Source organism: Lissotriton helveticus, chromosome 1_1 (genome assembly GCF_964261635.1).
Source record: "Lissotriton helveticus chromosome 1_1, aLisHel1.1, whole genome shotgun sequence".
Lineage (NCBI taxonomy): Eukaryota > Metazoa > Chordata > Amphibia > Caudata > Salamandridae > Lissotriton > Lissotriton helveticus.
In genome coordinates, this window is record NC_136057.1 from 1,232,644,043 (window position 1) to 1,232,669,004 (window position 24,962).

Sequence of the window (24,962 nt, forward strand, 5' to 3'; positions counted from 1 at the left end):
GTGTCACACCCGGTATTTCTGATTTGCCCGCTATTCATTTTAGCCCTGCCCTTTTTTCTCTTCACTTTTATCCATGCTCTGCTCTCTCTCCCCTCGATCTTGGCTCTTTACTATCACTCCCTAGCAGTGATTAGTGTGTCTCCATTTTATCATTTGTCTGCTTTTTTTCCTCTGTCTTGTCCACAGATCCTTTCATTCCATCTTCTCTCTTCTTAATATCATGGCTGCTTTCTCTTTGTATCTGATTTGCTCTCCTCCTTTTCTTCTACTTTGCTCCATGTTATCTCTCTCCTCACTTGTTGTTTCTTCTCCTCTTCACTCTCGCTGTCTCTCATCTCTAATACTGCTGCTGTCTGTGACCCCAGTCGTCAGCCTGTCCATGTCCCTGCTATTTTAAACTCTGCGTTTTCCTGTTGTCATTCCTAAAGAAGCAGAAGATGTTTTACTTTCTTATCTACATCAAGTGCAAAAACAAAATGTACACCAAATGAAAATGCTTTCTTGCATATATTAATCAGTGTGGTATGACTGGGTTTTTTGTGGAACAGGCGGCTGCTTGAGCACAGCAGGTCATGTCACTGCTAGTGCTCCCTGTAATTAGTAGGTACAGGGATGGCAACGACCTCTGCATCCACTGCTCAGCTTGCTGTGATCCTGCCTGCTACAGCACAGGCATTGTCTCCAGTAGTAATGCTGCCAATGCTGGTAAATTTGACTGTGGTGACTATTGTAGTCACTCACGCACAGCAATTACCATGCTGGGGTGCAGCGCACAGATTCTACTGGTGATGCCATGTCGTACACAAGTTGTGTTGGACCACAGCCTCATCGAGCACATTCAGGATAGCAGCAATGCAGGGCTGCCGGAGTTGCTACTCTGGCTACGCAACAAGTGGAAAGTCCACACTTACTTTCATGTATTCTTCCTCAAGAGCCCTCATTCCCAAATTCCAAATGCGCTCTTGCAGCTTCCTTGCCGCAACTCTGTCATGAGCAAGCCCCCAACTACAACTATTCAATGGGAGGTTTAGGCTCAGGCAGAGGTAGGGTGCAGCAGACTAGGGGAATAGAATGCAAGCCATAGTTTGTTGATGACTACTTGGATTTGTGATGACATCATCACTAACGTGGTGATACACAATCATGTCTGCCTGGACAGGCGTATGCCGGCATGCCTATGAACATTTACCAGCCAGTCACCATGCAATGTATGTTATTCTTTTTATTTTGAATTGAACAATTAATATTGAGACCACCAGCTGCAGGTTCAGAAATTGTAGCCCCGGCCCTGTGAAAGAAGTGAAGGTGCTGAGCACCTGAAAGCACCTGCTCAAATTAAGCACTGGCTGGCAGTTGGTCTGTGTGCATTGTTCATTGACAGTGAGATACAAGGCCACAGGTGTTGGCAGGATGGCTAATCTCTGCTGTCACCTTCTACACCTGCACACCACAAAGGCTCTGCCTGAGCACACTCACAAAGAGATTGACACTAGACTACTGTGACGCTAGACAATCTAGGGCCAGGACAGGGAGCCAGGAACACATCGGGTGGAAACCTCCAGAACCTCCTCCAGCCTTTTTTTTACATCTTTATTTAAACTTTTATGATGAATCCACATACACAAACAACCTCCAGCAGTTCAGTATACAAGACATGACAAGTGCCCAATATTCCATACATACTCATGCACCCTCCCTTCCCCCACCTCCTCCGTGGGAGCCCCCAACACATGCTAACCCTAGCAACAGCCACCTATTGGGACAAGTACTACAGGCCCGCTTATGTAGGTCTGCCAGTGTCTGGCACACCTACATAAGAGTCATTACAGAGTTCCCCTCTGAGACTGGGGCCAATAGTTCTTGCAGCATTTCTGTCCACTCAAAACAGTCTTCCTCTTCCTTATTGATGTATAAAAAAATTAGAGACCCCTCCCCCCCAAGGTGACAGGGTTTGATCAACCAGAAAGTATTACATTCCTCTAGGTACCCTTACTGCTTCAATATTCACTCTCCTCATCCAAATCAACCAACATCACACAGAACAATATTCCACTGATTTAAAAAAAGACATGGTTTCAGTTATTTTCTTTCTAACACATTACAAAAAAACTCCACGTTGAAATTTCATATTAAAAAGAATATGATTAAAAATGTAACACATATATATCATAAAGGGAAAATCATCACAGTCAGCACAATTTGTATTTACAAAGTGACACATCCACTAATTATGTCAATAGGTTACTATAAATTCATTTAACATATACATAACCCCCAGTGCATTGCAAATTGTGTCCTTCATACTTCGTCAACGTGTTTCGGTGGACAATACAAATGACAACCTCCTTCTTCAGGACATTTCAAATTTTACTTCCCCAATATTAAAATTGTATGACACCTAGTGATTATGTTGTCCTTGATAACCTCCCCTCATTTGCTTCTCAATTGGGAACAAATGGGTAACCTTAATTTCTCTATGTTAACGCAGCTTCCTATTTTCCATGTATCAGGATTAGACCATCTAGCAGGATCTATGAGTGTTTCAAACACGTGATTCCTACTCAGTCTGACTGAGCTGATCAATCATTCCCCGCAGGGACTTTTACACAATAGATATTCCTTTGTCCCTGCTAATGATAATCCTGCTCTCTCAGACCTTTTAAAAAAAAACTCCACCTCAACCTACTTTTATTTGCCAGCATAAATGATCCGTATTGTCAGGATCACTTCCTCACTAATACCATCCATGACCAGTCTCGAAAAGGAAACTGGTTGATGAGAGCAGGATTATCATTAATAGGTATTGGGAGTGAGCCCAGTAGCTCCTTCCCAATACCCCACCTAATTTATCTCTATCTGCTTCTCATTCATCAACCTCACATGCCAAACCTGTATAATGCAAACTATACTACAAAGCCTAGTAATCACTTCTCAAAAGTGCATCTTGTTATCCAGACATGCTCTGAACACTTTGGAAGGGTCATTGTTATCTCTGTAACACTGTGATTAAGTCAGTCATAGTCTTGTTCTGTTAATGCCCAATTTATGGCCCCCTAGCATTTCAATTCAAGTCTCTTCCTAACAAGGTTTTCCATTCACTACTGGTGTCTATGGAGGTTGCCTCCTTGTTTCTATGTTTAACAAATGAGCAGATTAAGGGACCATAGGCTAGGAAGGCATGAAAGGTTTGGGGCACCCATAAATAAATACAACAACAACGGATCCCGTACCATGTAGAAGTTTGTTTTTTCTTGGTCAGAGGTTCGTATTTAACAATCTGTCCATTGCCCTCATAAGCCAGACTCTATGATGTCAGTGTAAAGGGTTGGAGAGTTTTTCTTCTTTCAATACACAGCCTTCTTAGCGGCACCAAGACAATTAATTCCACATGAGTCTTCCATCGACCTTGCATTGATGTTTTAGGAGAGGGAATCAGAAGTCTAATAGGACAAGAGCAACTTCAGAAGGAGTGGAGTTTCCAACGAATCATCTGCACCAGTAGGGTCTGATGTAGGTTAATCCCATCATAGGCGCTTAGAATCTTCCACAAAGTTACTATCCCACCAACAGAAAGCACCAATGGAAGGGTAGTGTTTCTTCAGTTTGATTGGCACAGGTATTAGTTAGATACCACAGTGTAGTGGGCTTCTCATCTCAACATGACACTGGAATTCTGTGTAATATCACAGCTAATGTGTGCCGAATGGCTCACTGCTACTTCTTTATCCAGGTCATCTTTCAACCTTCATTTGTAGAAGTTGGTCAAAAGGGGTAGCAGTACAATAGGAGATTATATAAAAGTGGAGAAAGAGCCCTCCAGCTACATACCATTTTCACTAATGTCACATCTCTCATTGTCAGGTTCAGGACCTAGAGCTTCAATTTGGTATTATTTGTCAATTAGCTTAAAATGTGCTTACGTGTGTCAAGAAACAGGGCCTCACATTAGCCTTCATTCTTCTGTTTCACAAAAGTAAGAAGCAGAAGCATTGTGTGAAGGCAGGATTGTAATATGTACGGATTATGGTGAAGGGAAGATGATCAGGTCTAAGTATTGTGTTTGTGTCTCCTGCACCACCATGATTGTGTTTGTAGGATACAACGAGTGGAATTGGGTGGTCTATCCTCTCTATGTTCCCATATCAGTTTCAAGAGAGTGTTTTGCCTACTAGTACACAATCCGTTTGCAGCAATAGTTCATTAGTCATCTCCAAGGTCCAATCTGAGAGCATATTGTCCTGGAGAGCCAATTCATCTTTAAGTTTGGGCTGGCATAGAACATTACGGGACAATCTACACCATCTCTCTTGCCCTGACAAATGCCACATGCAACATTTTGAGTCTGTAAATATGTTTCTGTAGACTAAACTGGGGCGGAGCTGGAAGATACATAATACTCCATGGACCACATTCATTCTGCAGGCATGTATCCTGCTCTCCCATGAGAAAAATGCATGCCTCGGAGGAGGTATATGTAAATATGCAGGTAATTAGATTTATAAAGGTCTGCTGTAGTGATGTTGGCTCCTGGGTATTTTAATTGATTAAGCAGTAATTTTGGATTACATGGGGCTTACACTCTACTGTGGTAAGATGAAGTTCACAATCTCCAATTTTTTCAGACTAACCCTTAAGTGAATCACCTTTTCAAATTCTGATTACTAAAACTGTGAAGTTAGCAACACTGAAAAAGGGTGATTTTGTGACTGTCCTGACCAAAGTGAATGCATTCAACTGTCTTATCTGTAATGTGAGCTGCACAGTACTAAAAGGTAAGGGTAAAAAGCAATAGGGATAGGGACAGGGTGGCAACCCTGACAGGTATCCCTTCCAGTGAAAAAGGCTGTGAAACTTTGAAGCTAACCACAACTTTGGAAGTGTTGGCATCTTAAAATTCCATGGCCTAAGACATAAATGTGGGACGGAATCTAAATGTATGAATCATTTTAGCAAGAGACGGCCAGTCCACCTTTTTGAATACCTTCTCATCTTGTGTTATTGAAACAAAAACAATCGATTACGATTTGGCTTTTTCAACCAGGTGTTCTATGCAGTGGTTGTTGATGTGTGTGTACCAATATTCAATAAACTCAGATTAATCAGGGTGCATCAGGTTCGAAACTACTCTTCAAATCATGTTGCAAAGATCTTAGTAAACAATTTGGCTCCCACAGTTATCACAGCAATAGGCATATACGAAGTGCAACATGTAGAATTTCTGCCTGGTTTCAGGATGAAAGTTAGTTTCAACTATTGAGAATTCCATTCGTGTCTGCTACAGATGAGTTAAAGAGTTACATATCGGATAAGGTAGTTAGTAAAAATTGTAAACCACCTCATAGAGTTATCTGGTCCTAGTGACTTGGGTATCTTAAAATAATTGATCACTGCCTGAACCTCAGGACCTGTAACAGAGGCCTCAAGTGTGTCTCATTGTTCTGGTGTTAAAGTCATGAGGGATACAAATGAGAGGTATGCAGCCTGAGCCAGGCTGTGTTTGACTTGCAGAATGACTCTACAATGTGTGTTGATATGAAAAGGAAAGACAAGAGAGCCAACACAATTCAGTCTAATAACAAGCAAAGATCTTTCGGTCAAATTGGACACATTACATAATTAAAAGTCAGTACTCCCTCAAACAATAAACCAAAAGGAGTCATGAAACCTGAAAGTAGGAACATTACAAAAGTGGTATTCCATTCTCATGTAATTGTTACATGTGATAAATTGTGATAAATTCCTAAGAGCAGGGTTAAACCTTGTCAGTGGAGGAGGGGTAGGGGGAATAATTGTTCCGCTTGTTTAAAAACAGTAGCTGGGAGTTTGAAGTTTGAGGGAACAGTGTCCCACAAGAAGAATGATATTTTTGATTTCATCTGAGCTGAATGTTGAATCATATTAAATATGTACTAAACATTTTTGGCTGCAGGCCATTCATATTGAAATGTGAGATTAATTGTTAGATTCCAATGACACTATTTTATGAATTCATAAATATATTTTCCGAAGTAACACAATGATAGTATGACCTAGATTATTTTTTAGAGGATTTAGCATTGCTAGCATCTACTAGTGTGGTAGTTCAATTTTAGGGGGCAATAATAATTAGATTTACTGGGCAAGTTCAATTTGATTTATTATTTTAATTTGATTTATTAACTTAGGTTTAATTGTATTTATTAATTTGATTTTGTTAACTTTAATTAACCAAATTAGATAATCCTGTAGAAGGAATTTAGCAAACTTTTGGCATTTCTTGTGGGAAGTGTCAGTCCTCTAGGTATTCCAAAGTGGCCTCCATATGGGCAAATTCCTATTGGGGTTCAATGTATTCCATTTAAATTGTCTCTTTAAAGATAATCCAAATAAAAATATTTGAAAATGGTATTTGTATCTTTATGTTTCACTAGCTGTGATCTCAGAAGAAAGGAAATTTAAGGAAACATTCAATTTATATTGTGTAATTTTTATTGAAACATATTCATTTTAATATGGAAAACATTTTAAAGTGTTGTTTTAATTCTGTTTGTTTATTCGAGTGCGTTTTTTTGTTTTTCCATCTGGTGCGTACACGAATAAATCAGAAGGTTTACAGGCGCCTGAGCTGGCCACATACAGTTGTAGCAGTGAGAAGCACGGATTCTCCAAATCTAGTCCACACACTTGCAGTGATTGTCCTTGTGCTTTGTTAATGGTCATTGCAAAAGCGAGTTGCACCGGAAACTGTAAAAGTTCAGTATTGGAAAGATTATGAGGGCCCTGGGGGACGGGGCCGATATTTAACAATTTTTTTTTTGCCAGAAACCTTCGCGGGAGTGTTCTCAACAACTTTTAACAATTTTTTTTTCTTTTGCCAGAAACCCTCGCGGGAGTGTACTCAACAACTTCCCAAAGTTTCATGGCGATCGGATGAATGGTGTAGTAATGCATAAAGGACAAACAGACATAAATTTGTTTTTATATATATAGATTATATTCTAGTTACTCCCTATTTCACCTCCAAATCGTATGAATCTCCTCGTTTTGGACGGGAATGAGAGTGCCCAGTACCCCCTCTCTGCTCACTTTGAATAGCACTAATGACATTATTATCTGCTCTCTTTCAATAGCACTAATTGTTAGAAACTGGATTCCATGAAACCTCCTGGTGACGGTGCGCTCTAGAAGTTCCTGCTAACATAACATAACACCCAGGCCAGACAGTTACCACCACTCTAGTCAGGGTAACCTAGATATACACTACAGGATAACCTGTGCTCACACTCTGGCAGCTTAGCACAGAGCAGTCAGGCTTATCTAAGGAGACAATGTAGAGAGTATGTGTTCAACATACTCACACAGTGAAACAAGGAATACACCACAAAAGACTCCACACATGTTTAAAAAAATAGGTTAATATATTTTGAAGAAAAACAAAACAAGACCAAAATGACAAAATTTCAAAGTATTGGAGTTGAGATATAGAATTTTAAAGGAATAAATGCAGTAAAGCGCTTAGTGGCAAGTAGTGCTAAAAAGGTTCCTTTAGGTCGCACTTGACCGGAGAAAGTCAAATTTGTGCCGACTGTGATGGAACGCTGGCTGACTACAGGACCCATGCAGGCCTGAAACAAAGTACCTTTCCTAGCCGCAAACAGCGAGATGTGTTGATCTTCTCCACACAGTGAAGGCAATGCATCAGTTCCAAGACGGGTGCCAGAGTCGAGAGGCGTCAAGTGATTCTCTAGATTGTTCCACTCAGTCGACGGGTGATATGCTGTTCAATGTTCCGATCTCAGCGGGCAAAACTTTGGTTCCGATGCAATTTGCCGATTTTACTCCTGCAACCGGGTATAAGCGCTGGTTCTGTTACACAGACTGGAGATGTGTTCAAATCCGTTTTGCAGGTATCTGGGCCACTTCCAATGAGCCAGGCACAGGTGCAGGGGTAGAGACTTTGATATCCCTGTGTCTGAAGCAACAGGAGGCAAGCCCACAAACCCTTGGATATAACTTGGAATGACGAAAGAGTACAGCTCTCTTTCATCAGAGTCAGAGAGCAGCAGGCAGCAGGGCAACAAACAGAAAAGCAGGCTATTCCAGATCAAAAGTCCAGTTCAGTGCTTTAAGCAGCACCGCAGTTCTTCTGGCAGAGCTTCAGCTACAAACCCAGTCGTGTCTGCTTTTAGGGGGTCAGAGACACTTTGATGTGGGGGGTGACTTCAAACCAGCTCTCTAAAGTATCCCTTTCAACCAGTCCTGTCTGCCAGGCTATCTGTGGGGGGTAACCAGTCTTTTGTGTGGGGACAGGAAACCACCTAGTCAAGGGAAGTGTTGGGCCCTCCCTTCCATCCAGCGAGGCAAGGCCATTAGAAAGCAGATGTATGTAGCTGGGTACTTAGGCACATCTATCCTTCCTGTGTTGTGGCTGTCTAGAGAGAATGCACAAAGTGTAGCTGTCACCCACCCCAGACGTGAACTGGAAAGAGGCTGTCAGGCACACAGAGCAGTAAGTACAGAGAAATGTCCACTTTCTAAAAGGTAAAAAAACACGAGAAGCAGGGCTAGTTACCCAACCAGGGAATTTGCAAACACAACTTAAATGTGTTTATGAATTAGAAAACACATTTGTGTAAAGAATTACATAAAATAATTACCAACAACCAAATAGTTTTGTTTTCAGCCTTTCATTTTTTTAAACTTTTTTTGCCATAGTTATCTTTTTATAGTGCAATTGCGGTTTATACAATGATGGAAATAATTTACAAAAAATCACATATATATTCAACATTATGTACAAAACGCATTCATAGATCACATATAGACCTTACAACATAAGACATTTGTAATCACAAAACAAGAATAAGACATTATTGACCTATCAAGAATACAACTTAGGACCAATGTATCCATAGTGATTACACATATTATTTCAAAGGTATATAATTCACATGCAAGGTAGCTTAGGGAGAAGACACCTAACTCTCTTTTGTGTCAACCTCCTTTTTTTACTCTGCATAAAATAACAAAAAATATTCATCTAGGTTGGCTCCTTTAAATAAAAATCAAGTTGGTACTTTTTGGCCTGTATGATTTCAAAGGCCTCGTCAGGGTCAGCCGTTGATAGGGGACCGTAATTCTAATACAAAAATAATGTATGCAATACTTATATTTCAATTTTACTTTCATTAATACCTACTTCATGCTAGACCAATAGTGTAAGTAAACCCACATTGTCAGTGAATAAGTAAGAAGAATTGGAGTGCTGGTATACATGCACATTGCTAGATGCCTAAAGCAAAAAGGCATGACTATATGTAGTACCTTGAGCCCCGTGTGAAAAATAAGCCAACAAGGTGAGCCATCTGGCAGCCTGCATGCACAAACCTAAACACCAGGATGGATATTGCTTAGTAAATCTCAGGAGCAATTTACATGCAGAGTGTGGAGCCAATATGCAAGTGACCCATCATGCATAAGAAGTGAGTTCCAAGCCCAGTGTGCATTCAGTTATGTGTGCCTAAACCTTAACTCATAGAGCTTCATACTAAGAATTCATTTATCAAATATGCAAACATTACTATAGCACGTTACTTTTTTAGCACACACTGTGTTTTTAAAGATTGAGTGCGTAGGGGGTGCTCAATAAATGTATTTCTTCAAAATAAATTTTTTATAGGAGCAGCTGGTTTACCTGTAGTGAAAATGTTTTATTGTATTAGCGACGGCTGCCAATGCAAAATATAACACAATGACGATATGCCCTATGTTAATGGGTATAAACGGATACACAATGCTATAGTGGAGTCTAGCATCAGGAAGGAGTGGCAAACAGAGGCAACTGAATTCTCTCCTGTAAGAATAAAATATTTGGTGTATACTTTATACACTCCCTGCAAAACAAAAAAATAAGAAATACAGTTTTTGGAGAAACAGGGTTGTGCTGCAGTGCAATCACTTACTGTGGTTCAGCAAAGCTTAGTATGTGAACATGAGGCAGAAGTGGAACCAGTGGTCTACTCGCTGGCAGTCCAGCGTGTCAGAAGGTGAAGACACAAGTCGTCATTACTACCTGCATTTAAGAACCCTATGTGGGTAGAGGAACGCATGGCGTCCATTTTAGTAGTAATATGAACTGCATTGGCTCTGGTTAGCGCTACAATTGTGTCTTCATGAAAAGATACATAAACTGCAAATACATTAAGAGTCCAAAAATATTTAAAATGCAAAATGTAGCATTATTACTTGTGGGCGAATCTTAAGGGTTCAAGTTTCTGAAAGACCTGGAATATCTATTTTTATTGCGTGATGACTATTCCGGATGCCATGTTGGTATAGTGCTGTTATGCAAATATTTGAATAGTGGTGGACCAGGAACTGTTTTTGGCATATTAACTATTGACGCCTCTCTTGTCTGAATGACAAGGCTCGTAACATGATGGTATATCATCCTGTTATGTGCTGTTAATGCTGCCAATGGATTACTCACAGTTTTCCTATAGCTTCTGCCTATCTGTATTGTGGGATGGCATTTCCGGTGGCCGGATGGAAAAATACAATTATATTAATAATTTAATGTTGCATGATCAAGAACTGCACCTTGTGGCAAATTAATTATCTTTAATTAACTGTTCTTGTACAAACAATCAATAGGGCTCATTACATGATGGCAGAACCTCCTGTTACATGCAATATATCCCGGCAATAGGTTACTCACAGATTTCCTATAGCATGGGGTAGTTCCTTCAAATTCACTAGTTTATTGATGCCTCCGTTACATATTTTTCAAAATAAAATGACTGAATTAACACAAGGAAAACTAGTGAAACAAACCATACTAACATAGTATTTGTTAAATGGCGCATCTCGTTGTCAATATATGTCACATGTTCCATTGAGGGAGAAAACGTGACACCAAATCTTTGTTAGAAGACACTTATCTTTGTCATCATACTGTGAGGGACACTGAGGATTAGACCGTGAACTGCAGTTCACATATTTATGCAATTATGGCCCACTGTTCATAAATTAAATTAAAAAAAAACGTTGAAACATCGTACAAAATATTTGTTAAAAGGCATGTCTCATTGTCAGCGTATATGATGTATCATTAAAGGATTCAACCATAAACTTCATCTAGTCTATGTAATTAAGGCCCGCATTTCATCAAGGTCATTTAGCCCAGATGTAGCTGTTTTCAATTTCTTTATCATTCTGGCCTCCTAAGTGTCTAGAATTGTCACTATTCATCCTGCTCCTACTCTCTGCTTTACAAAAAAAACAACAACCATTTTATATTGTCCTCTGCGTGGTTCACTGTGATTCAGTGATGTACCAGTGAAGCCCCATGGGTGCAGCACTGGATCCTCAAACAAAGTTGCAGATTTTACAGATTGAATTGTTTGACCAATGTATATTTTTTTTGCATAGACAGGTTATGCACTAAACTACATTTTGTGTATTGAAATTTGAAAACATTATTGTTGAATGCTCATCCCATCTAATGTGATGTTTTTCAATCTGACTTGAAATTCATGCAGTAAATTTTTGGCATCTGCATTGTCCAGTTTTGGGTGGTAACCCTAGTAGTTGGAGTATGCCAAAGGGCATTGGGGCATTTCGCATGAACAGCCACTCTTGTAAGTTTTTTCCCCTATTAAACGAAGTCAGGGGCTTCAGGATCTCAAATTGCGACAATATCTCTTATTACGCAGGATAATCTTCACTTTGTTTGCCCTCGGGTTGAAAGTCTGGACACATGTTGGAGGACAAGTAACCTTCTTGTTTTGTTCTGGAGTGAGCAAAGACTCATGAGGAGTATACCATGCTCTTTACCTAGCATAATGTTGTTAGCTTTTTTGGGTAGTCTCTAAATATTAGTCTTCTACTCACATTTTCTGCGTTTGAGAAGAAATCTCTCAAGGTACAATTTCTCAGAATACAGAGTAACGGTAAGTTATCCTTTTGAGACCTGGGATGCCTGCTTGAAAAATGCAACAAAGTATTGCAGTCTGTAGGTTTTGTGTACAAACTGCAGCTGTCACACACCCTAGACGTGTATTAGCAACAGGCTGTCTAGCACACAGAGCAGTAAGTGGTGAGAAATGTCCACTTTCTAAAAGTGGCATTTGTAAAACAGCAATGGTAAATCCCACTTCACCAGTAAGGTGGATGTATCATTACCATTCCAAACATATGAAATATTGAAAAGCTAGTCCTCCCTGATCAGAAAATACAGCTTAAAAGTGTATTAAGGAATTCCCAATGCTAGCCTATGCGGGGAGTATGCCTCACAATAGTAAAAAATAAAATAGGCTGTTTGTCACCATCAGGACACGCAAAACATATAGGTACATATCCTACTGTTTACTTACATAGCACCCTGCCCCTAGGGTTACTTAGGGCTTACGGTAGGAGTGACATATATAATCAAAGGTGAGTTTTAGATTTGGCAAGTAGTTTTAAATGCCCTGTCAAAGTGGGAGAAAAACTGCACACACGGGCACTTCAGCAAAGGCCTGAGACAGGTTTAAAAGGCTACTTCTGTAGGTGGCACAACTAGTACTGCAGCCCACTAGTAATATTTGAAGTACAGGCCCAGGGTATATGGTATACCACTTTAGAAGGAACTTATCAGTACAACAAATATGTCAAACAGATATTCACCAATGCCATCATGTTTAGAGGAGAAGCACATGCAGTTTATCACTGGTTAGGAGTGGTAAAGTACTCAGAGTCATAAGGCCAAAATCACCCCACCAAAAACAGGAGGCAAAAGTCAAATCATCTAGGGAAAAACACTAATTACTATGTTCCAAAATTGGATGTGGAATACTCTCCCTGTTTTGACTTGATACCATACTGGTGCTATAGTAAAAATCTAATTAAAAAAGAAGGGCACATTTTGAAAGCCTTTGGTAAGCCTCTCTTCCTTAACGTGTCAGATCTGGGGGTCTCTAGTTGGCAGAGGTAGGTACAATGTCCAAATAGGGACCCTTGCTTCTAGTCAGGGTAAGGGGGCTACACACTTTTGATAACCCCTTCTCACCCCCTTGGTAGCTTGGCACGAGCAGACAGGCTACTTAAAGGTAATGTGTAAAGTATTTGTACCATCACTCACAGTAACATAGTGAAAAGACCACAAATAGACTCCACACCAGTTTAGAAAAATAAGGTATCTTTATCTAAACTACACAAGACCAAAACAACAAAAATCCAACATACACAGTTCAAGAATATGATTTTAAAAGAGTTCTAGGGTTTGCGTCAAAATAATCTGCAACTGCAACGTCGAAAAACAAATGATGCATCACTCTTGAGACCCTGGGGAGGCGATGCGACAACCCCGCTGCACGCAGCGTGCGTGTTGCGACGAATCCGGTCTGTATGGGGAGCGATGCTATACCTTGTATGGATTCCGGTGTGCAGGTTCTCCGGTAGAAGCGTCTCACACAGGCACGATGCGATGATCTTCGGGACGGCGGCGATCTTCGGTGCAGCGGCGGTGCACAGTGCAGTGTTGATCCTCTTTTGTCACGGCCCCTCGATGCCATGGCATTGGACTCTGCGACGATGTTCGAAGCGACGTGATGCGGTCCGCAAGCAAGCGGGGCGGCGGTTCTCACAGCGACGTCAGGCTCTGCAACGATATTCGCAGCGACAGTTATCTTCCTGCACCGGAGCGATGCGCTCCACAAACGAACGATGCGTCAGTTCTTGCAGTGGCAACAGGCGCTGTGACGATCTTCGTGGCGACAGGAATTTTCTTGCACTGTCGGCAATGCGCTCCGCAAGCGAGTGATGCTTGCAAATTGTAGATCTTCTTCTTTTCTTCTGGTCCAGCTTCCCAAGCAGCAGGAAACAACCTGCAGAGGCGCCACAAATGGATCAAGCACTCTAGGCAGGTCTGAACTCGCACAGCAGTTGTTCAGGGGGAAGCTGGGGGTGAAGTCCTTTGTTCCTGGGACTTCTTAACAGGAGGCCAGCTCGTCTCAGGCCCTTGGAGATCTCTTCAAGCAAGGAGACACAGCAACAGCAAAGTCCTTCCCCTCTCCTTGGCAGAATAGTAACTGCAGGTCAGCCCACAAACACACAGCAGGGCAGTCCTTCCTCTTCAGTCTTCCAGCTTTTCTCCTTGGTCGAGGTTCCTTCTTGAATCCAGTATGATCTAAAGTTCTGGGGTCTGGATATCCCTTATTATACCAATATCCTTTTTGTTCTCTGAAGGCAGAGAGGCTTTTGCCTAGTCCAAACCAGTTCTAGTCTGTCCTGAAGCACTCTGTTTACATGACTCCTCCATTCCTTTGAGAGAGAGGGGCAGGGTCATCAGCCACCCAGCAGGAGGTGGAGCCAACATTGTGGAAGGCAGGCACAGCCCAATTCAGGCCCAGTTGCTATCCCCTCCCACCACTCAAGATGCAGATTAAACTATTCAGCCTGACTCACCCAGCCTCCTGGTGCCACCCCTGCCCCTGTCACTCACAAACCAGACAGTCAATTCACAAACAGGCAAAGGCACACAGAGACATCAGACAAGAAAACAGCCACTTTCTAAAAGTGCTGTTTTCAAACACAGGATTTAAAAACCATCCTTCCTAAAAGATGGGTAATTAAATTCTAAGTTCAGGGATAACAGACTTCAATTTCTATCTTGCTCCTATGGGAAGATATGCAGGTAAACATTATACACAGCATTCCCCATTCTAGCGTATGGGCAAGATAACCTTTCAATAGTGAAAAACGAAATTGGCAGTATTTCACTATCAGAGTGTGTCACCCACACTAGTCCATACCCTACCTCTCACATACACTGCACTCTGCCCAAGGGGGGTACCTTGGGCCTTCCATATGGGTGTCCAGTGTGTAAAGAAAGGGAAGGGTTTAGGCCTGGCCAGTGAGGACACTGGTCAGGTAAGTATGGCAGTTCGCAACTACACACAGGTACTGCGGTGGCAGGCCTGAGACATCATTTTAGGACCACGCATGTGGGTGGTACAATCAGTGCTGCAGGCCCACTTGTAGCATTAGAATCAGCAGCCCTGGCACACTCAGTGTACTTTACTAGGGACCTACTGAGGAAACAAATCTGCCAGTCATGGATAACCAATCATAATAGCAATTTATACAGAGAGCATATGTGCTTTAGCACTGATCATCAGTGGTAAAGTGCCCACAGTCCTATTGCCAACAACCACAGGTCAGGAAAAACAAGGGAGGAAGAAGCAAAAAGTTTGAGGATATCCCTGCAAAAAGGGCCATTTCCAACAACATGGTATGGCTAATTTCTGAGACAATGCTCTATTAGTTATCTACCGGGAAATTATAGGGACTCCAGAAAAAAGTGCAGTAATTATAATCACTTGTTTGAAAAAGACAGTCATAAATGTAAGAAATTGCCTTGCACATCACTACTTCATTTTTAGGGAAAATAGGGTTACTGCAAATTAAATTAAATATCAGTCAGCATGGCCGGCCTATGTTAATCAGTTAATAATGCTACATTGGAATGTGGGATTGCTGTAAATTCTGGAATTATTTACATATCTTGATTGTATTTAGCTCTTCCAATTATGAGCCACATAGTGGGTTTATTATTAAAATGACAACAGTTGAGAACATCATCAAAGCAATAACATTTACGAAATTATCCCAGGTAGTGGGGCCAAACAGTCTACCTGCCAGTATTTATGGGTTAGACTTTAAATATTGGGTTGATAGGTTTGACCGTTGTGAAATGGAGCAACTATTTAAAAGTTTTTGAAGAAAAGTTATAGGATGAACCCAGCCTGTTGTAGATTTAGCTTGCTAACGTGGTTGTCAGCATTTTGCTAAAATTCTTCTTAATCCTGTTAAATGAGTGGATTGAAGACATCTAATTCCCATAGAACAAGCTGCCTTCCAGTGGGGATGCTCAACAACTAATCCATGTTTTCTGTTATGGGATGTTAGCTGATGGTCAAAGATCTCAATGAGTAGGCTTTATGGTTGCTTTGTGGATTTCTGTGCAGCATTCAATTCAGTTGATTGCCTTTAATCTGGGATACATGAACTAAATTGGGAATTATCAAGTCTTCTACCTTTATAAAATCTGTTGCATTCTAATAATTGGGCCCAAGTTGAGCTTGCAATTGATGGTACACCCACTTTGAAAATTTGAATTAAACAATCGGGCTTTTAGCTTCTTCTGTTTCTATGCTATTATGTTTTGTATTTTAATGGCGGACTTTCTCACTAGTATTTCACAATTACATTCGTATTACTCTGAAAGTAGGTATGATGAGTGTTGACTTTCTTGTCTTTGTGGAGGATTTGGCCTTGCTAGCTTTAACCACTGACACCTTAAATTATCACTGTTCACAAATATGTGGGTAATTAATATGAAGAAGATCAATGTAATGATCTGCTTAAAGAAGAAATCTACCTTCTCTCGATGGTTAATTGTAGAATGGCTAGATAGTGTAGAACAATATTAATATCTGGGAATAACTTTTGTTCAAACACACTGTCTTGGTCTCATCCTTTATGAAAACTGGAAATGAAAGCAAAAAATGTATTCAAGGGTCTTGTGAGTTCTAACAGTCTTTAAGACAGTTTCTTGTTACAACGGTTAATGAAGCCATTGAAGGAAAAGGGACTTCAATGCTGATTTATTTGAATGAGATCCTCATGATAGGTGGTGACTGCAGTTTCTCTGATATCAAGGGCTCTTTTCTTAAAGAAACTCAAGGGATCCTAAAAACAGGGATAATTCAGCCCTTGGGCATTGCTCTTGTGAACTTTAGTTCAAAGAAAAACCACCAACTTTTCTTTTAGGATTTAAGGGAACGGTAATTCTGACATTTAATATAAAAAATAAAAGACAATTCTGACAACTTTATACCAGACATTGTAAGCCACATTGGACTGCCTTGACTATACAAAGAACCTTTATAAAATCACTGAACTCCTCAGTGACTATCCTTATAATTTTCAGCAGAGGTTAATTTATCCAAATTATAATACAAAATTTAGTAAGTGATGAACAAAAGGAAGTCAAATATCCTTTCTTGCTACGCTTTATACTAGTCAGCAATTGAACAATAGGCTTGTGACCCATTAGATAACAGATAATGACCCAGCAGAGAGAAAATCTCTCTCTTGCCTCTTCCTCTCCCTTCCTTACGCTCTCTTCTAAATTACTTTCTATATTTGAGGGACAAAGACTTTGAAAGTAAGAACTACTGTGTTACAGAAAAAAACTTGGGTTGCCTTGCTTTGTTCTTTAGTATTTGACAACCACATACACATTAGGGCACAAGGGACTGTTACGGGGAGGAACTGATCGGCTCTGAAGCCGCTGAGTCAGATTCCTGCATGCTGTATGTGTATTTTTAAAAACCACTGTGATTGTTTTTAAACTTTCTGTGCTGTTCTAACCCACAGCAGTGGCGTGCTCCAATTGGTCCGTTTTCACCAATCGGAATCATGCCTGGTAGGAGCCAGTTGTGCCGGGGAGAGGCGGGGGCATTGCAGTGATATTTAAAACTATCTACGCATGTAGTCTCCATCAGGAAACCCTTATGGACTGTGAAACCTCTATCTTTAAAATTGCACTAATGGAAAATTTCACGCTTTCGGGACTACTGGGTGGTGAGTGGGCAGTGGCAGGGCCCATAGCTGCTTGGGTGGCGCCAGCGCGCTGACTTTTTAAAAGTGTGCATTTGAATTTCGAAATCTGTTGACTTTTAAATTTGGCAGTGTATTTTAATTTAGACTCTGGTGGGGCGAAGTTAATAGCGGCTGAGGCTTCCCATCCCCCCGCACTCCCCAGACTTACCTTGGACGCATACGGGGTGGCTGTCTTGTCTTTCCTTCCTTCACGCCTCGTTCCGACAGGGTGGCTAGCACCGTTGAGCGGAGGGCGTGGAGGTGAGAGACAGTCACTTCCGGTGCGCGAGGGGGCCGGTTAGCGGTCTAGTGGCTGGGAGGCAGACGGGCTGAGGGCTACAAAAGGCGGATGTCCCCTCGGAAGCGCAGCGGACGAGCGCAGCGGGCGCGACGTAGGTGCGCCAAAGTGTCGCCAAAGTCGAGCCCGTCTGCGCCCGTCCGCGGCCGAGCGCAGGCTAGGGCGACAACCCCTGCTCCAGACGGCAAAATCTATTGGGACAGGGAGCTGCTCCTCAGCCTGCGTCCAGAGACCACTCACTCATGCAGGCATAGTATGACAGCTGAGGATGCGGGATGTGCACACTGTCGGTTCCGCTTCGTCACTGCATTGCAGGGTACTGGTGAGCAAACTGCGCTAGCATGTGGCCTACTCAATGTGAGGTCACTGCGAAAGCACAGGCTTGATATATTCGATCAGCTTACGGAAAGACAGTTTGACCTGCTGTTTCGTCCGGAAACGTGGCTGGACCAGTTCTCTGATTCGGATATTATTGAGGCTATGCCGGAAAACTACTCAATGGTTAGGCAGGACAGGCCAGTGGGGAGAGGAGGGGGGATTGCGATTATTTTTAAAAAACATCTTGGATGTCTAATGTATATGGCCCCAGTCGCAGATAGCGAGGCTGGAGCCTTCACCATAAAAATCAATGGGGGAATGACGATCAAAGGCTTCCTTATATATAGACCTCCGGGGCCTTGTACCAAATTTAGGGAGAGTCTGCTAGATAACGTGATGGAGGCAGCGTTACGCAGGGACAAATTCTTATTATTGGGTGACTTAAACCTACACCTGAACAGCCCAGGGGATAAAGGAGTGGAGGAGTTCTGCAGGGACATCCAAGCCCTTCAGTTAGAACTGAAGATCTCAAGCCCCACTCATCGTCAAGGACATCTTTTGGACCCGATTTATGCCAACTGGGGAGGGGTCGAAGTCTCCGCAGCTGAGCCGATCCTCTGTACAGACCACTTCCTGGTGGTGTTTTCCATAAACAGCATTAAGGCCATAAAACATATTCAGGCTCCCCTGAATTATCAGAGGAGGAAGTGGGCTAAATTCTCCTTAGGGGAATTTAATAAAGCGCTGACACGAGGAGGCCAGCCAGGAGGAGAGGACATAGAATCGGCTGACCTGAATCTGAATAGGCGCATCACGGAGGCGCTAGATCACACTGCGCCACTCAGCCGGTTATCCGCTGGCGGCTGCACGAAGAGAACAGCCCCATGGTTTAATGGAGAGCTGCGGCTGACTAAGGCGGAATGTAAACGGGCGGAAAGATCATGGAGGGTAGCGTATGATAGTCAGGCCAGGGAACTGTTTTTAGAAAAGAGGCGGATACATCACAGGCTGATTAAGAAATCGAAGGCGGCCTTTTATGCACGAAAAATCCTAGGGGCAAAAAACTCGGCTAAGGAGCTCTTCTGTGTTTATAAGTCCTTGACAGCTATAGAATCATCTGCAGACCCGGAGAACTGTTCGGTGGAATCATGTGATCGTATCGCCGACTACTTCTCTATTAAGGTTGCAAAGATCTACTCGACCTTCTCGAACCCTCCTTCTACAGGGGTAGAGATTGATGTAACATCTGGGGGCACGGAGAGCCTGGGGCCTCTTACAAATTTCATCATCCCCCCTCCTGAAGAGTTATTCAGGATATGTCCTTCTGTAAAATCTGGCTCTCCTCTTGATCCGGTGTCCCCTAAACGCTTGGGGGACAGCCTGGAGGTCCTGGAACCCTACATAAGGCATGTCCTGGATGTCTCTTTTAAGACTGGCATGTTACCTAGGGGATGGAAACAGGCAGTGGTGCTCCCCCTTCGGAAGAAACCTCATATGAGTTTTGAGGTGTTAGAAAATATACGGCCCATCTCTCTCCTGCCTTTTATGTCTAAAGTGGCTGAGAAGGTGGTAAATGCCCAAATCATGGAATATGTGGAGGAGGCAGGGCTACTCCACACCACGCAGTTCGGCTTTAGACCTCGCCATTCGACGGAGTCTGCCCTACTGATGGCAACAGAGCATCTGAGACAGGGTGTAGATGAGGGGCAAACGAGGGCCTTGATCCTGTTGGACCTCAGCGCGGCGTTCGACACTGTAGCACATTCCACCTTGCTACAGTGTCTGAGCAGAGATGGCATTGCTGATACTGCGCTGAGGTGGATCCAGGCCTTCTTAACTGGCAGGGGCTTTCAAGTGAGGCAAGGAGATTGCTACTCTAAGAGGGTTTCTTTGGGCCAGGGTGTGCCTTAGGGCTCGTCCCTGAGCCCGACCCTTTTTAACTTGTATGTAGCGCCTGTTGCCTCCATTGTAAAGAACTATGGCCTTCAGATAGTATCCTATGCCGACTATACGCAGCTGGTCATCTCCCTGTCGCACGCGCCCTGTCTTGCGGCAGATAGTTTCCGGTCGTGTATGAAAGATCTTGCCGACTGGATGGCTATGAACTGTCTGAAACTTAATGGTAGCAAGACAGAGGTGCTTGTGGTGGGGAGAGACCAGTCTGCTTGGTCGTCGGCATGGTGGCCATCCTGTCTGGGGCCGACCCCCACCCCCTGTCAGGAGGCAAAAAACCTGGGGGTGTGGTTTGATGCGGGTCTCACCTTTGGGCCCCAAATCAACCGTGTGGTGGGTATGTGCTTTGGAGTCTTAAAAAGGCTGAGGAAAATTCTGGAACTGCTGCCCACGGAGGCCCGTAAAACCCTGGTACATGCACTGGTGACCTTAAGGTTGGATTATGGGAACCTGCTGTACCTGGGGGCACCTGGGAAAAGCTTCGGTCGCCTCAAAGTGCTGCAGAACGCGGCAGCACGCCTGATCCTCAGGCTGCCCAAAAGGGCGCCCTCGATGGAGGCCTTGCAGATGCTACACTGGCTCCCCGTGAGGAGCAGAGTAGAGTACAAGGCCCTTTGCACCTGCCATCGTATCTTGAATGGCAGGGCACCTCGGCCACTGCAGAGCCTGATTGAGCCCTATGAACCTGCTCGAACATTAAGATCTGCGGGTGTGGGAATCCCCATGGTGAAGAAAGCCCGCATGGGAGGAAGATCGTTCAGGTACTTAGCGGCAAATCATTGGAATAAACTTCCGGTGGAGCTACGACTAGAACCGGCTGAAACTAGGTTCCGAGCTAAATTAAAAACATACTTATATGTCAGGTAGAATGCTCGCCCCTCAGTTAAAATTCTAGCTTCCGCCTCTCTCACCATAGCGCGGGGACACGCCGGTGTGCGTAACTCAGCGCTTTACAAAAGCCCCTATTACTTATTTAACGCCTGCCTGGTCTGTCCAAATCTTTCAGAGAAGCAGTAACGAAAGCTGCCACCACACTGGCTCTTAAAACAGCCAACTTTACCGTTATTGGAGATTTCTATCTCCACCTGGAGTCCCAAAGCGACCCCGAAATCCACAATTTCTTTGGTGACATGGCAGCGTGCCAATTGTCACAGTGGCCTACGCATGAGGCTGGCTATCTCCCTGACCCCGTATTTTCAAACATCCCATCCTTAGAGGTCCCAACTCCATTACCCATGGCATGGACTGACCCCTCTCTCGACCATTACTTCATACACTTAGCAGGCTCTAAATTACAGTCCCACGGTAATCCATCAAAACAAGCGCCCATGGCACAAACTAGCTTCCACTACTTTCCGAGACACTCTTGGCACTCTAAAACCAGCACTGCCCTCCAACACCGAGATGGCCAATGATTTCTTCAAGATGTGGGCCAATCAGGCACTGGACAAATTCATCCAGGTCAAATGGACCTGTCCCAAGAAAGCACGGGCTAACGTTTGGTTTGACAAATCAGTCTCAGCAGCCAGAAAGAACTGTAAGGTTTTGGAACATGCCTGGCGGAGCTCATATGACCCTACAGCCAAAACTCAATAGAGAACCGCCATTAAAGCCTACCATAAACTGGTTCGGAAGTCCCGCACTGCCTAATTTGCTGATACAATTAATACAAGCAACAACCCCTCTAAAATGATATTTTCTCTTTTAAAGGATATGGTGAAAACCTCTCTGGCCTCTGAAAACACTAAATATCGTCTAACGCTCAATGTGAGGTACTGGCCACCGACTTCATTAACAAGGTCGAGCTTATCTATGACAGCCTCTGCCCTGAAAAGACAGTCCAAGATCCCCTGGAATACCACCATATAGGCACTGATAATTACTCCCTTTCAGCGTTCCTTTTGATTACCACAAAGGCCTCAAGGCCCTGTTCACTAAGATAAAGACTCGATCTCCAGATGACCCTCTAAAACCTGACCTCTTTATAAAGCTCCAAGACTGTCTCCTACCCAGCTGCCTGGAACACACTAATCTATCCATATCCTTGGCAGCGACTCCACAATCCTTGAAACATGCTAATGTTATCCCCTTATTCTCTGTTCCCTTTCTTAGCCAAAATCGCAAAATATCATGTGTACACCATCCTGACTCAATTCCTGGAATCTCATTCCATACTAGACCCTTCCTAAATTGGCTTGAGATCCTGCCACAGTACTGAGTCAGCTTTATTGGCAGTTACTGAAGAACTCAGAGCCTACCTGGATGACGGCAGAACCTCAGCACTGATTCTAAGCGAGCTCAGTGCCGCCTTCAATATTGTTTCCTGCTTTATTGGCTGCGTGAGATCAGTATCACTGACAAAGCCCTTGCCTGGTTCACATCATTTTGACTAACAGGACCTTTCAAGTCATTGCTCCCACTTCCACTCCCTCACACAATCCCTACGCTGCGGCATCCCCCAGGGTTCAGCATTGAGCCCTACCCTGTTCAATGTTAACATCCTGCCGCTGGCTCTGTTGGCCAGATCTCTAAATATTTCCCTGGTGTCATATGCGGATGACACGCAGCTGGTGCTTTCTTTTACCAATGACCCCAGTCAAAATGCCACAAAATTTCAGGATTACCTGACAGCCATCTCTGCCTGGATGGCGGACAATTGTCTTCAACTGAACTCCACTAAATCTGAGATCGTTCTCCTATGCAGTGGGCGCAATCTCTGGGGCAGTAATTGGTGGCCCCGGAGCTTGGCACACCCCCTTCACCAAAAACTGTTGTAAAAAATCTAGGCATCTGGGTCATTAGCACCCTTACCATTGACGGTCATGCCAAATCTGTAACAGGGAGCTGTTTCGGCCTGCTCTGGGGCCTAAAAGCCAAACTGGGCATTTTTTACCCCCACTCTCACCACCTGATTGTTCAAGCCACTGTCCTAGCAAGGCTGGACTATTGCAGAGTGCTGCATCTCGGCTCCAATAAGTCTGTGACCAAAAGACTACAGCGCACTCAGAATGCCGCAGCCTGCATGCTGTTTGCCCTCCCCAGGCACTGCTTGGTCTCCGGCCTTCTGCGCCGACTTCACTGGCTGTCTTTAGAGCAGAGAATCCAATTGAAAGTGCTGTGCTTCACCCACAAAATTCTCTCCAGCTCAGGCACAGTGATTTTAAGCGATTTATGCCTTCCTTACATCCTGACACGTGGTCTACGGTCAGCCGATCTCCATCTGGCGCAGATTCCTTGGTTTCGTAAAACCAGAACCGGAGGACGTTCATTTCAGTTGTTTGCCTGGGCCCCCTGGAATTCACTGCCTCTTTCCATCAGAAGCATCTCCAACCACCTGACCTTCAGAAGGGCGGTGAAGACCTGGCTTTTTCGCTGACGGTTGATTTCTTTCCCACCCTCCTCTCTCCCCCACCAGCGCTGGGAAGTCCCGTTGCGGGGACAGCTATGAGCATTACGAATTTTATAACATACCATAACTCAGAGATCCTTCTAGGAGCATGCATTTCCATGCTCACAGAAGGTTGTCCTTCTGATAAACCTCACGCACACCCTCAAAGAGAATCGGGGAACAAGGCAATTGTTCATTGGTGTATCTTTACATTAAAAAAAGTGCAAACTATTTCAGTGTTCACCTGTAGCCCTCATCATTGGAAAGGCGGTCTTGATGTCACACAACCATAAGTAGGAGTATTTACCCTGCATAAAGCACACAGTCCTGCAGGTGCAGTATTAAGGAGTTAGCAATTTGTTTTTTATTCTGACAGTGGGGGCAAGATAAGTCCCAATTGACCCCTACAATAAGTTGTGCCCCGGGGAAAGGAAGAGCAAAAGATCACTCCCAATCCCTCTATGTTCTTCATGTTTGGAAAAGCTTTGATGATGTGAAAAGCTAATTTCCTGATAAAATAATTTCCCATTGAAAACACAATCTTCTATGCATGCTAATGTAAATATTATTGTACTATTATTAGTTTTATACCTGTCCATGCTCATTTAGTATGATTTCTGCTTCTTTTGTTTAACATTTTGTAGGTGGTCTTGCATTTTAACTCTCCAAGTGCTAGCTGACTACCAACTATCAGCAAATTCTGTTTAATCATTCTACTGTTGTGACTTGCCATCAATCATTGCAACCGCACAGAGATTAGAAATCCATGTTGTGGCTTTTTCTTTATCATTGCAAAGTGGTGTGTGTCAGTGGACGTGAATCCTTGATGGCACGGTGTAACCCATCTGTGGGACAGGTGTTGTGTAGGGTCTTTGTGACCTAGTGCAGCTTTTTCTGTCCCAGTGTCAGCCTCTTCCTTGTCCAGATGCTGATGAGTACATATACCGTATGCCAAGATGTCCACAGTTGCAAGCATTTCATTTCTGGCAAATATGTCATTCCTACTCAATATTGTTATTAAGATTAGGACTATGGTTTGCATTGTTATTAAGATTATTATTATCCATTCATATAAAGCACGCAACAAACTAAATTGATCCTAGATACATAAATTCTATTTGTTATTACATTTCAGCATGGTTCTTATTTTTTTTCAACAAAGGAAAAATAAAGGAATGAGTCTGCTTTTTTGGGATTCAGACCTCTCCCTTAAGGTCTCTCGATGGGCACCTGTCCGGACCACACAGTGAAATGTATACATTTCCCGAAACATGCCTCATAACAAATTTGGTCTTTGCAGCTTAAAACATTTGAATAACTTAACGCCATTACTACCGAGTGTTTCGAGAATTGCAGAAACCCTTATTATGTACATCTTAA

The 24,962-nt window shown here is 43.1% G+C and overlaps 1 protein-coding gene across 2 annotated transcripts in view; it reads right to left on the reverse strand.

Moving 5' to 3' along the window:
* Window positions 1-24,962, reverse strand: part of TBC1D22A (TBC1 domain family member 22A) — a 2,393,943-nt gene that overhangs the window by 428,030 nt on the left and 1,940,951 nt on the right. Inside the window, exon 13 of one of the 2 annotated variants that reach the window (XM_078679673.1) lies at window positions 291-422. The exons of the other annotated variant lie outside the window; for it this stretch is intronic. Coding sequence (XP_078535799.1) covers window positions 417-422 — 6 coding nt within the window. The 3' untranslated portion in view covers window positions 291-416. Of the gene's footprint in view, window positions 1-290; window positions 423-24,962 lie in introns of those variants that run through there. 2 annotated transcript variants of the gene reach the window in all.